The sequence below is a fragment of the Gymnogyps californianus genome, chromosome 4 (genome assembly GCF_018139145.2).
Source record: "Gymnogyps californianus isolate 813 chromosome 4, ASM1813914v2, whole genome shotgun sequence".
NCBI classification, from domain to species: Eukaryota; Metazoa; Chordata; class Aves; order Accipitriformes; family Cathartidae; genus Gymnogyps; species Gymnogyps californianus.
The window spans coordinates 64,751,125-64,764,627 of NC_059474.1; the positions used below are offsets into that span (position 1 = coordinate 64,751,125).

Sequence of the window (13,503 nt, forward strand, 5' to 3'; positions counted from 1 at the left end):
ATGCTCCTCACTATAGTCTGACAGTGGCCTTGGCTCTTGTTCAAGGCTGAGCGACTCAGCTCAGCACCAGGCACCCCAACGGGACGCTCAGCATCCCCTGCAGGGGAGGCAGAATCAGTTGGTAGCAGACGTTTGGCCATATAAGCCTGTTTTTCCCTTTAGCTTTGAGCCATGCCTGGGTCTATGCATGCTGCCCTGTCTTTGCAATGGATGCTTAATGTGGCTCAGAACAGCGAACCCTTATGGGTGTGGAGCCACATGGGATCGCAGATATGGTGGGAGGGACAGGGGAGGGAAATATCTGACCTAGGGACTCCTTTTTTTCCCCCCAGGCATAACAGAGTCTCCAGCCAGGCTAACAACATGGTGGGGTTTGTGCTGCTGAAGCAAAGGACCAGTATGGTAGTGAGAACGAAGCTGAGGGGAGCCTGCAGGACTCTGGGGAGTGGTGCCACTGCTCTGCATGCTGTCTCTGCCACGCTTCCCAAAACATGCCCCCTCCCCTCCATAGTTTTGGGGGAAAACAGCTATGGCAGCAAGACCCCCCTCCCTTCTCTCTCAATAGCCCGTCAGTCTAGCATATGCTCCCTTCTGGGCAGAGAAAACACGGTTGCTAAACAGTAAACCCACATTCCCAATCTGTATGTTAGGGAACTGTGTTATCCGAAAGGCACAACACGGAACAAATCTAATGTAAACATTGCACAGGCTAGAAATGCTGCAGTGATTAAAAGACAATCTTCAACATTCATGTCTAATGCTGACCTTGGACTTCTGCCAGCAAAAACAAGGTAAATCCATTACAGAACTTTACAGGCAGAAAGAGGTTTTCACTCAAGTACTTAACTTAGACATTCTGCCCATAGTCAGCCTGCTGTGCAGTACTGCTCCTGTTACATCCCCACCTGTTTGCCTCAGCAGCAGGAGAGAACTGCATTAACGCTGCCCTTTCCCACAAACTCTCCTAGTGGTGCTTTTGCCTGGATGGCAATAGCTGAAGTAGCAAGATACCTCCTCGTGTCAGCTGCCGTTGGACAAAACTCACGCTGCTGCAGATTACATCTTTGAATTTCCTTCCATCCGTTATAATTCTGCAGCCTTGGGGGGCCGCAAAGAGCAGTAGCTTGGTTGGTGTTAATGCCCTGGTATAAATCTCTTCTCACTCAGTGAGATCAAAACTGGGCTATTTGGGGCCAAATTCTTTTACCAGCATAAATTGGCAGGGCTTCATTGCCTTCTGTAAATGAAGATGGCCATTTGCATCAGATGGAGGCTAATTGCTTGGCATTCCTTGAAGATATGAACAGACGGCAGCATAACTGATTAACTATTATTATTCATCTCAGCTGCTCTCAGGAGAGAAGTAGCAGATTTTCACATCCACTCCTGTTATGTACTTGGGCAGTGCAGTTTTCCGGTCCTGAGCTCCTGAGGACGACCAAGGTGGAGGACAGCTTTCCCTTCAGCGATGAGAGCGAGATTACTCCGTTGCTGATGTACGGTGTCCAGGCCGGTGGTGCAACATCACAATATCGAAAGATACTATCACCTCAAAAAACCCCAGTGTTTCTCTCTGATCCGGTGGTCTCATTTTTGACCACTTCAATTTCCAGACCAAGTTTACTCGTGGCCAGCTCATACCACATTTGTTCTCATGCTAACACTGCTCTTTAGTTCCAATCAACCTGATTCCCTTGTGCTCTTCACTAAATAAACTTTGCTTGTTCACCTAGTCTCTTCCCATCAAACAAACTCTTCAGTCCCTGACATCTGTGTGCCTCACTGAGTCCCTTCTCAATGGGCATCCTCTTTAACATGGATGGAAGTCTCACAAAGGCTTGTGCAATGCCATTAAATGTTCCTTGGCTTTTACAAAGTCACATCATACAGAGGAGCTGTTCCCAGCTAATCCTCTCAGGTCCTGCTGCTCCTCTTATTCCCAGCTTACGAACTTCCAATTTACAGCAATGCTTTTGCCCACAACCTTGCACACTGCACCTACCGGAGCGCATCCCACTTCTGCCGCCACCATCAGTCTCCCCAGTTGTTACTGCCAGAAACAGCCAGCTTCACAAACAAACTGCGGCCTATCTGCATGTCCTTCACAAATGCCGCTTGCCACCACTCCTGCTTCTTGTCCAGGAGTACTCTCAAAAACACTCAGTGAGAGCATATGCAAGACCAGCTTCTGAATTCCCCTTCTAGCCTTCTCACAGCACCTCCTATCCGCCAGTTTGGTCCTGAAGTACCGAGTACTCTCTTGCTTTCCTTTCCTTGCTGAACAGTGTATCACAGAAACATCACACTTGCTTTTCATCCTAAGTTTTTTTTAATTCCTGTTTACCTTTGAACATGTTTTTTCTTTTAAAATTTGTTCTTTCCCACCTTGAATCAAGACACAAGGGTCTGCATTCCTCTGGCCAGACCATGCCATGCCCAATTTGCTCTGAGGGAGACATCAATACTGAAGTTCAGCGCAGCAGTCCTTTCCACATGTGCAGAGATCCTGGGGTACTAAGCTGTCCATATTCTACTTTTGCTGCAGATGGCAACATTTCTGCTTCTGTGCAGCCCCTTTCCTCCTGTCTTCCCCATTATCAGGGCCCCAGCATTTCATTCCAAGCTTGGAGAAAGCAGTCCTGGGGGAGGAAAGGTGGAGCACACAGAGCTGTTACCATTCTCATCTGCATTGCGAGGTGCTGCAAAATATTTACTAGATAATGTGGTCCCAGCAATTAGGAGTGGGGCTGGTGACCTGAATGTTTTTCCCACTGAGGTAGACTGACATTTCCTAATACCAGTTTCTGGCAATATTAGCATACTTCACATTTTTTATGTGATGCAGCCAATATCAGAGCCTGCTGGGCAAGGAGTTTTTATTAAGGGCACAGATGAACAAAAAAGGATACCAGCAAACCTTCTGAATGACAGGAGCAGAATACAATCTACTTGTAACACTGCTTAGAAACCTATAACCTAGATCAAGGGGAAGAAAATTACTCCAATTGTTTTTTAAACTCCTGAAACAAAACAACGCCAAATTGATGCTTTACATTCACCAATTATAAAACCTTGAGGTCAGAAAATGCTGGAAAGAAAATAAAATTAAGCTCAGTTTTGTCAGAGGAATGGAACTGTTTTGCCTGACAAATCTGTAACTCATAATCAGTTTAAGTCACAGAAGTCAGCAATGATTTGCACTGTTATTTATATTTCTTGCAGTATGTATTGCCAAATCTACATTCTACAGGCACCGATGTTTTAGGTAGTTTTCAGGCAAAACTGCCTTTTTTTTTTTTAAACCTGGACATTTCTTCCAACTGCTGTTCTTCCTAGACATACTTGCTATTCATGGCACACAGTTTCAGATTTTTAAAACTTCAAGCCAGCTCCAACTGTGCCACAGGAAAGGACAGCATGCTGTGAAACTCACCTGACCCAACTTGCTAATGGCCAGCAGAAGCATGCTTGCAGTTTCACAGCACAGCATGCCCTCGCAGTGGTAAGCAGTGCAGCAGAAGCAGCAATCTCCAGGTTCAGGGGACTGCAAGAAACAATTTGCACCTTGTTTACACACTAAATATCCGTCTCTCTGTATGGGTGGCTTAAACCACTCTGCATTATTTCCGTTCTTAGCTTTTAAAAATACACACAGATGTGTTCAGAATCCTTGCTAAACCTTTTCTTGAAATGTAAATCTCTCAGTATAAATGTTAAACAGACCTTTTAGTGATGAGCATGGAGAAAAAAAACCAGCCTCATGCCTAGGATGCAACAGAAAGCCGCCCCACTGCACTCTGGGTTCAAAATCTCCAAGTTGCACTTCATAAAGACACATTTTAATAAATTAACATTTATTGAAAATATCACATTAGCCTTTAATTTGCTCATTTGCCCCAGTGCAAAATTAAGCAATTTAACATGTAAATTGTAATAACAGAACTGCAAGCAGCTTCATAAAATGAAAGACCAAATACACTTATAATACGATCAGACTCTTTAATCTGGTGGATAACAAACAGTGGGGTGGAAGGGAATAATCTGTTTTAGGGTCTGATACACAACCTGTCTTGCTTTAACACATATATCTGTTATTAAAAGCCACTGTTTAGCAGTATAACATGCATCTAAAAATTGACAATATGGGGCATCATCCATTAAATATACTATTTGTAGACAAGAATCATTAGGCATGGGAAAAGGATTAAAATAAAAGCACCAGGGCTCCACAGCCCTCCTAGAACAAAGTATTTTGCAGGGAGAGTGTAATGCCATTTATCAGCGCTCTACCGCAACAAGCTGTAAGGACTACCATTTGGTCCATTTCCTGCATGTTTGCTGTAGAAATGCACTTCTTTGGAAAAGCAACCATCAAGGCTTTGCAAATGCAGGGTTACTTCAGACACCCAGCTTATTGGCCTGGGTGAGGACAACTTTCAGAACAGGCATGAAGGCAGAGGTCTCGCTGAAGTTGCTGGTGCTGACTATGTGGGTGTGGATGTTCAGTCCTTCCTGGTAGTTGCGGGTTTCAATGCTCTTCACAATGTTGTGTAAACCGCTAATGATGGTTGGAGAGAGCTGCAAGGAAGCCAGGCAACGCAGGTCAGCATAAAGAAAAAACAGTGCATGCACTAGGGCTAGAAAAACAGAAATCCTGAGTGTAACATTTGGCCCTCAGGAAGGTGCAGCAATTAGTTCCTTTCTTTAAAGATAGCCATCTTCAGAGCTGCACCACACTGGGAACAGTCACTGGGAAGTCTAACAGCAGACTTCAACCAGAACGTACCTTCTCTGCAGTACTGCAAAGCCCTGCAAGCCTTCACTGCCAGCCCCTGTATGCAATTCCCTGAAGTGGGAGACCTGCTGTGACAGACTGTGGCACATGAAAAACCTACTGAGCTTTTATGCCTTTGGGGTAAAGTTAATTGCTCAGCAAAGATGGCCTGACAATGACAGGATTAGACCACTCTAATCCTAAGGTACCAAGAGATCTAAGCCCAGTCCTTTATTCTGCTACAGACCTCCTGGAAGGCTTTGGAAAAATTACCAGATCTTCAAAAGTACTTGCACATCTGCCTTCCAGTGAAGTCAGTGAGGCTCCAACATCTAAATCTTCTGGGGTTTGGTTTTTTTTTTTGACCCCAAGGCTGCATGTGTCTCACTTCCTGCTGGGAGCAGAGGAACTTCTTCCAGCAGCTGGGGACAGGGACCCTCCTGATGCATTCACCCAGTGCCTACTGCAAGCTCTGCTCTTTGGCTCAGCGCAGTCCCTGCACAGCACCATAAAACTCATGACAGCCCCAAAACACTGTAAAGTCTGCACAGGCACTTGGGGCCAAGCACTCCACCTAGCCGTTTCTGGGAAATGCATGGAAACATACAATAAATGGATTTCAAGCATGCTTCCAAAGAAAGAACAAGCACCTGCTACATATTGCAGAGGGATCCACACCACCAATGAAGTTCTTGGCCATACCTGCAATATTTGATTGGGGGAGGGAGGGGGGGTAAAACAGAACTTACTGTCTGTTCCCTAAGTTTGTCATATAGAAACTCCAGGCGTTTGTTTGCATCATCTAGTTTCCTCTTGGTTTGCTGCAACAGAAATAAATACATTAAAACACAGTGATTTTAAGAACACCATACTGATCTGATATCATTGCAAAAAGGTCCACGCAGCACACGAAATTCCTTTCTCAACAACATTTTCCTAACACATCATTCGAATTCTTTGCTCTGTACTTTTCTCCCCTGATTTTACTAGGAAAGACCACGTGATATGACTGTAGTTCTCCACATGTAACTGCTCTAGTTAGCTACAGAGAATAGTAAACTGTGAAGGTGCATCCCAAAAGCCACTGGTCATTTGCAAAACCCACTGGTATAGCTGATATGGAAAATGACAGAATTCTGAGTTGCAGCATGAATTTTTTTTCTATGGTTCACTGGCAAAGCATAATGATAGCTGGATAAAGTTATTACTGGCATCAAGTATCCACCAACATCAATGAGAGCTTAAGGGCACATGGAGTCACTAAGGTCTGAGTATGTACACCTCAGTCATCATTTAGGGCAAATCCTAAATATATTTTTTCATTATGTGATTAGTAAAACCAGGAGTTTCTAAGTTTTTACTGTCAACAGAAAAACTAATAGCCTAACCCAAACTGTCCTTACAGATCCTTTGTGCTTCCATGATTTTATATAGAGTAAACCACCCATTGATGTGTCTGGAATTATTTTGCCACTAAAGGCTCTTAAAATAACCCCAGTACATTCCACCTGGAGTGCCACAGCAGCTGCTAGAGAAATCCATTTTTATCTACTTTTTTTTTTTAAACAAACAGCTACAGAAATTGAAGATTTTAATTCAGAATAATAAAACAGTAATAAAGCATCAAGGTTACAATTACAGAAGCACAAAAAAGAAGGTGGTCAACAGCAGTAAAACAAGAGTAATGGAACTTCCTCCTAAATCAGTATGCACATCAATCCATCTTCGCTTAGGATAGTGCCATTTCCCCTGGCAACTGGAAATGTTTCCCTGGATTAAGTAATTGCCCAGAGAGAAAATAACAAAGCCTATGGGAATGCTCTAGCTCAAGGGCAAAGACAGACTTGGTAGCTGCCTGCTGTGCTAGAAATTAGAGAAAGCTGTTCAGATGGCAAAGGGCATAAAGGAGAACACAGCATGTGGATCTCAGGCCACGTGCGGAAAACCTCTCAGCAGTAGTTATGTTGTCAAGGAACTGAGACAAGTAAGGAAAAAGTACCCTAATGAGGAGCAGATAAGAAACTGGCCAGTTCTTTTGGACTAGCTAACTCAGATACATGACTTTGGAACATTTGTTTCAAAACATGTGAAAAGGCATACATGCTATTTTCATTTTACAGATGGCCAACTAGTGCAAAGAGAAATAAATTGTGTTGAATAAACAGCAAGACATCTCTCCAGCCAAAGGAAATTAGGTGGAAAAGTGCAAACTGGTTGTTCTCCTCACTCTTTGCTTCCTGTTCCCATTTTCCCCTTTGGAATGTAGTAACTGAGCAGTGTCTGTGTTTGTTCTGACAATGACTGATGTATACAGTCAGGGCAGTGTCTCTCAGCGCTGCGTGCTGGAAATGCTTACTCTGCCTAAGAAAATCAGAGAGACTTAACAAGAAGCAAGCAAAATGTGTCGGCAGAGCAGAAAAGCAATCCCTGGGTGCAGATATGAACTGAATGCTTTTGCCTTCTTTGTGTGTCTGGGAGAAGGGGCACTCAGAGGAAAAGGTCAAAGGGTCCATGCAGTGTACCACTTCTATCCCTGCGCTCCACAGCCTAACCTGTAAAGAAAGGATTTTGAGCAATCGAATGCTACTGAACCTTATGAGGTCTGTCCAGAGAAAGGTCTATGGCCTCGAAAAGCTTCTGTAAAGGAGTGTGTGGGTGAGTCCCTGAAACTGCTGGGCTGGAGACCCACAGAGGAAAGGAGTATGTACATGCAAATGTCAAGTCTAAACTACAGAGCCAGCTGAAATTGTACAGCGGACATAAGGCAGAAGTGACACCGAATGTCCAATATACTCCCACAGCCACAGAGCCCTCAGACAGCTCAGCTCCTAGTCACTGTAGCAGGAGTGTGAGTCTGTGCTGCTGACGAAGCACATTTAGTGCACAAAGCCCTCTGCACACCACCAGCCTGTCTTTCATAATCTACCTTTCAGCATGCAGCAGGCACAAGCTGAACAGTCAGCATCTGGGCTTTGGGGTAGTGTGTTATTTACTGACCACTGGAAATAAATGAGAAGCTTTGAGACAGATGGCTCGTTTACAAGTACTGACTACCACAGGAAATGTTTTTCTTATCCAGCTCCAGTGGTCATGTTAAAGCTAGTAACCTTCCAATTCTCTGCTACGCGTTGCTTCCTTTTGAAATGAGTTATCAGAAATCACGAATCACAGATCAAAATCTGAGGCATGTACTCACGCATGTGAGCCTTGGCTCAGACCTGGCATAATACCAGCTGCTTCCTGCTCTGAATTATACGCAGTTAAGCAAATGTACAGGGCATGCCTCCACAGTGACCACCTGACAGAAGGAAGGACAGCCCTTTCTGAAGGTTTTAGAATTTTTAATTTTATTTATTTTTTAACCATCAACATCAAAACCTCCACTGTAACCAATTCCAACCCTCCTCCTTAGAAGAGAGCAGCAGAAGGGGCTGCAAAGGGTTAATACCCTGCCCATAAACAGCACCATCGTGCTCTACCCATGCTGAGGTCTGTAAGGACCAGAGTCCAAGTGCTCGGGCAGCTGGGCTGTGCTCTGGCCCCAGATTATCACATCCTATGTGCATATGGCTTTTCTACACATTGCTTGTGGCTGGCTCAAAGCAGCTTTTAGAAGGAAAAAGCTATCTCAGGAGAGCGCATTCACCCAAACACAGGGGTACTCTGAGAACACCACAGAGACCTACCGGATCGGAGGCAGACAGCAGGCACCTCTGGATAAGAGCTTCAAACGTAGTCTTCAGAATAAGGTGCTCCTCAGGGATGGGCTTCTTGGTAATCTTCTCTGTTGGCAGTGCCTGCACATGCTGAGAAACACAGAGCAGGTGAGGCTTTTCCAGGTCACTGTGACCACATGTTATTTTCAACTAAACCAAGTGGGATTATTAGCCAGCTTGGCACAACTCCTATTTTTTCCCTGTGGGTGTGTGGAGGTGACGTTATCAGCATCTGCTGTTGCTCCCTCTGGAGAGCTGTGAAGTTGCAGAAGGAAGTAGCTTGTTGGTCCATACTGACTACAGTATTAACTGTAAAGAGGTAGTGTCTAGGTGGAGATTACAGTAGCAAAATGCCAGCACGGTGCAACGCTAGTGACTAAAAACTCTGCAGTACACTTCAGAGGTACAAGAAATGCCTGGCCAACATGATCCCAGCCTGCAAGGCTCCCCTGATGTACAAACCAAAACTGTGCAATGCTGGGGCTATGTTACCTGGATGGCATTGCCGATCGGGGCCCCAGGGGCCCCCTCCGTGCTGGGTTTGGAAACAGTGGGTGGCATGATGCACGGCCCCAGGGGCTGGGGAGCAGAGGGGTAGCCACCCTGCAGCACCGGCTGCCCTGCAGGGAGGTGCATAGGCTGGAAGCTGGGTGCGCTCGTGGGTGGTGCCAGAGCCGGAGGCTGCTGCATCTGAGACTGCGGATCCGCCAGCAAGTTCATGATGGGGGAGGTGATAGGAACCGGGGGCAGGAAGTTATCAGGGACCTGGGGAAAAAACAAACAGTGCATTTACGCTGCCATGGCTGCTGCAGGCAGAGCACAACACACAGCTCCTACAGACTTCCCAACCCGCAGCAATTGAGAGCTGCGCCAAGCAGAGCGCTGAACCCCCAGGATATAGAAATAACAGGGGCAGGCAATACAGGATTTCACTCTGGCTAAACAAACCCATTCCTCTGGCTGCAGCTGCACAGTAAGAAGTGCCCTGGAGCAGTAATATCCTCCAGCGTTTCCAGTCCTGTGCACTCTGCCTGTCCTCCTGCCCGAAGAGGGCAGGAGCAGTTTGCCCAGCCTGCCCCTGGCCACAAGAGCTGAGTACAGCCACCTCAAATCAGAGCCACTCCCCCTCTCCTAAGGGCACAAAACAGTTTGGCAGACCAGCATTAACAGAAGAGTTGCACTAATGAAAACTAACCCACACCTACATCTATTCTTACTATTGGGTCATTATATTTAGATTTTTGTGTCTCACTTTCAAGGGTACATTTTTGTCCATACAGTACATAGGTCACAGCTAGCAACACAGACCAATAAACCTTCTGAAAGCCTTTCAAGCTTCTGGCAAACAGGTTTGCGCTAAAACAGATTATGAGCGCATTTCAGATTCATCCCTAAGCATCTGCCAGTCTTTACACAGGGGCGTTTCGGAAATGCTATGCATCATACAGGAACTCAAACGAAAGAGCTCCCATGGAAATGCTCACATTTCTTTGGGCATGCACGGAAAAAAGGAAAGATTACAGAACCCTGAATGCTACCCTGAATGAATGATGCCAGAATTAAGCTAGTGGTTTGGGACAGCAAGCAAAATATTCCCAATCCAGCACCAGAGTCAGTTACAAAAGCAATGAATCACAGCAATAAACTTTTGAGTGGTGGATAAGTTCTTAGTTAGGTGGAAAACAGTTGCAAATTATGCTGCGGCTTGAAATGCCAGACAGTTCTTCTATTTTACAATAGCCCATGTGGTGAGTCATTTTATAATACCCTAAACCACCCCCTCATACAGCGGACATAAGGGAAACAAACACAAACATTTCTGACAGAGGTTTGTTAAATACCCAACAGGGAATGCAACAAACATGACTCCTCATTTAGAAGGGAGCCAACCCTCAAGCCCTGGCTATGGCAGAAATTCTGGCTGACACACACACACACACAGCAGTAGCAAAAACCCTGTTTGCAGAAGGCTGCTTCTTGAGCTCTCAGGTCCAGCAGTTATTTTCACTGACAACTTTCCTCCTTCTACTTAAGAGCCTGAAGCCCTGAAAGGCAGCATGCTGGCTGCTGTGCAACAAACATCACAGCACTGGGGCAGTCAGGAGCACACAAAGCATCCCCTATCCATCCTCCAAAAGCTTCTTAATCTTGAACTGCAGAGACCAAAACCCAACGGGTAAGGGAGACTTCTGCCTTCACCTTCATCCAGACCTTATCTTGGTGCTCCAACTTTTTTTTTCTCCCCACACTTTACACGCTCCAGACTGACTCTTGCTTCCCAAATGCACCAGGCTCAGAGAGCAGCAGATGACACTGACTGCTATGGAGATACACAAAACTACAGCAGCACCAGGGGATGAAAAAGCTCACTCTGCTCTGTGCCAAGTGTCCCCAGTTATTCTGTCCTGCTGCAATCTAAATCTGTTTTACAAAACTACATTGTCTCCATCACGAAAATTGTCTTACCCTCAGCAGATCTCTCAGGGTCAGACCCTTAATCAGGATAAATTGCTTTCAGCTCCAGCAAAGTCAGTAATCTACAACAATTTGCACAGCCTCATCATTTCATGTAAGTATCATCTCCTGCAAAACTCATCTGCTTTACTGCAGATGAAAACAGTCTGAGGTATTTTCTTCCCTCAAACCAGGATCAATGTTGTTATTAACAGCCACAACTTTAGCAAAAAGCCACCATCTCTTTAGAGGCTTAAATATTTTGAGAGAGAGAATGCATATGGGAGAGGCATAAAGGCCATTTCTGCTCATGAGGTGCAGCTTTTTTTTGCTGCTAACCCTTCTTTTTCCTCCTCCTGCCAACAAGTTTCCCAGGAGCAGCTTAAGTTACTGCTTTTCAAGTGGTCAGCACTCAATTGTGTTGAGACAGGATTCCCTAGAGTACCTTCTTCTTCTTGGCAGCTCTGTTCAGGGCGGGAGGGTCGTTCCAGCCGTTCTGAGGCCCTAGGACAGAAAGAAAACAGAGACTGTAAGTACCTCGGAGGAGGGCAGTGATGCCTTCTTGAGCTCAGCTGGGCCAGCTCCCTGCCACAGCTCTACTGGCAGGGGCTTGGCAGAGCCTGCCCTCACCTGCCTGCTCCTCTGCCCTTCACTGGGAGCCAGAACAGCTCCTGCGCCAGCCAGAGCCTCCCAACACCCCAGCCATCAGACCCTTTGGGCTCTGCACCCACTACGCAGGTTTGGCATCTTGACCAACTGTTCTCAAGTTTGACAGAAGTTGATTCCTTTTTTTTTTTTTTTTAAATAATTAACTTTTTCTTCTCTTGCAGGAAAAAAAACTTTGAGCAGACAGGCCCTTTGAAAAGGCAGGCAGTTGCCTACCATGCCCAAAACACAGCTCTGCTACACAGACTGTATATGTGAAGACAGCTTCAGTTACCGGTGAAAGTTTCTCCCATCTGTATCATATGAGAAGAAATGAGAACTGGTTTTAAACTTTTTTTTTCCTCCATGATCACCGTAACATTATTATAAACATTAATCAGCAGCAGAGATGTCAGAAACCATGGGTGAATAAGAACACCATTAAGCTGCATCCATTTCCCAAGAGCTGCTGCTGCGATTGCGTACTGTGATGGATTTATACATGACAGTTAAGACATGTTCCCCAGCAACACAACACAGAAAGAAGAGGCATAAGAGGCAACAGGAGCCTTAAACATTTTGAGCCAGATTCACCCAGCCATCCTGGAGACACAAAAGAGCCATAAAACCAGGTTTCCCCTGCCAGCTACAGCATGTTTATGGGTGCTTTGTGTCCGAAAAGCAGAGCAGAGCTGCTGGAGCAAGGTGGCAAAATCTAGCTTTTTGCACCAAGAGCAAGTTGGTTGAAACTAGAAGCAGCACAGAGTATGTCTGAGCAGATTCACTCCGAGTCCAGGGTGTTGTTCTGTACCAAACCTTCTGCTCTTCCAAGAAAGCACACTCCGTGCAGCTGCAAGATTTGTGCACCAAAGCTCACGTTAGTGCATTAGAAGTAGTACCCCATCTCATCACGGAGCGCATGTAATCAGGACCACAGCATTATATCTCAGCATTACCATGGCCTCGCCGAGTAATCAGGATTTATTGCACAAAGCCACAAAAAGCCAACAAAACCAAATCCCTGCTCAATGGACTTTTTCACCACAGTGTTTTTCACTTAGCAGATGATGAATTCACCTTAGACAGCAGAGCTTAACATCACTGCAGAATCTGCTCAATTTATCTGAAATTTCATTTGCTCCTGAGCTTTTGTTAAACAAGTTCCACATCCAGAGCATGTTAAAGGGGTAAATGAAAAACTATTTAAAACCCCTTTCACATCTGCTTTCTTTTTAACCAAAGGCAGTGCTGTCTCCCGACAGCCATGTGCCCCAGGGGCTCCTCTGTTCCTCCCTATCCAGAAAATCCCAGAGTATTTCTGATATAGGAAGTCTAACTTCTGCAGTGCTGATAGTGGTAACATGTTAAGAAAATCTCCCAGACTGTTATTGCTGTTAATTTCCTGGAATAATTTGCTTTAAAAAAGGAAAACCAGCATTTGTTTCTGTGGTTAAAAACTCCAGATACGTTGTTATTGGTTTTAATTAATGAATTAAAAATTGATTTGATTAAAGTCTAATTGGCAAACAGCATCGCACTTAATGTTCTCTGAAGAACATACGCATTATTGATGTCTGTTCAATTAATTTCATGTAGTGGCTGTAATTATTTTTAGGTTAGGTGGTACCTAGTTCACCTGCGAAGGGAGAGGCCTGGTCTTGAGTTGGTAGGCTTTCTGCAGATAAAATGCAAAGAGAACTAAAAAAAGATTTTTCTTGGAAAATAAAACAATTGGTCTGTAATTTTTGATTAGCAATTTAGTTTCAATAAAGCATGAGAAGTCAGGAGAAAAAACGCATAACCTAGTTACCATGCCAGTTTAGAGACAAGTCATTTGTCCAAACCACCCTGTGGAATTGCTTTTGTCTGCCTTCCCTGAAAACAAGCCTGTTGCTTTTTCCACGCAGTAAATTA

At 45.0% G+C, this 13,503-nt stretch overlaps 1 protein-coding gene across 14 annotated transcripts in view; it reads right to left on the reverse strand.

Moving 5' to 3' along the window:
* Positions 1–3,833: 3,833 nt before the first annotated feature.
* The window catches only part of SEC31A (SEC31 homolog A, COPII coat complex component), a 45,898-nt gene continuing 36,228 nt past the window's right edge, over positions 3,834–13,503 (reverse strand). For 8 of the 14 annotated variants that reach the window (XM_050896579.1, XM_050896577.1, XM_050896582.1 and 5 more), the window contains 5 exons: positions 11,390–11,448; positions 8,983–9,255; positions 8,461–8,580; positions 5,524–5,595; positions 3,834–4,578 (listed from right to left, as the gene is read on the reverse strand). In XM_050896579.1, the coding sequence (XP_050752536.1) occupies positions 4,399–4,578; positions 5,524–5,595; positions 8,461–8,580; positions 8,983–9,255; positions 11,390–11,448 (704 nt within the window). In that variant the 3' untranslated portion in view covers positions 3,834–4,398. Of the gene's footprint in view, positions 4,579–5,523; positions 5,596–8,460; positions 8,581–8,982; positions 9,256–11,389; positions 11,449–13,216; positions 13,265–13,503 lie in introns of all 14 variants that reach the window. The other 6 variants (XM_050896583.1, XM_050896571.1, XM_050896572.1 and 3 more) reach the window with 1 other exon arrangement.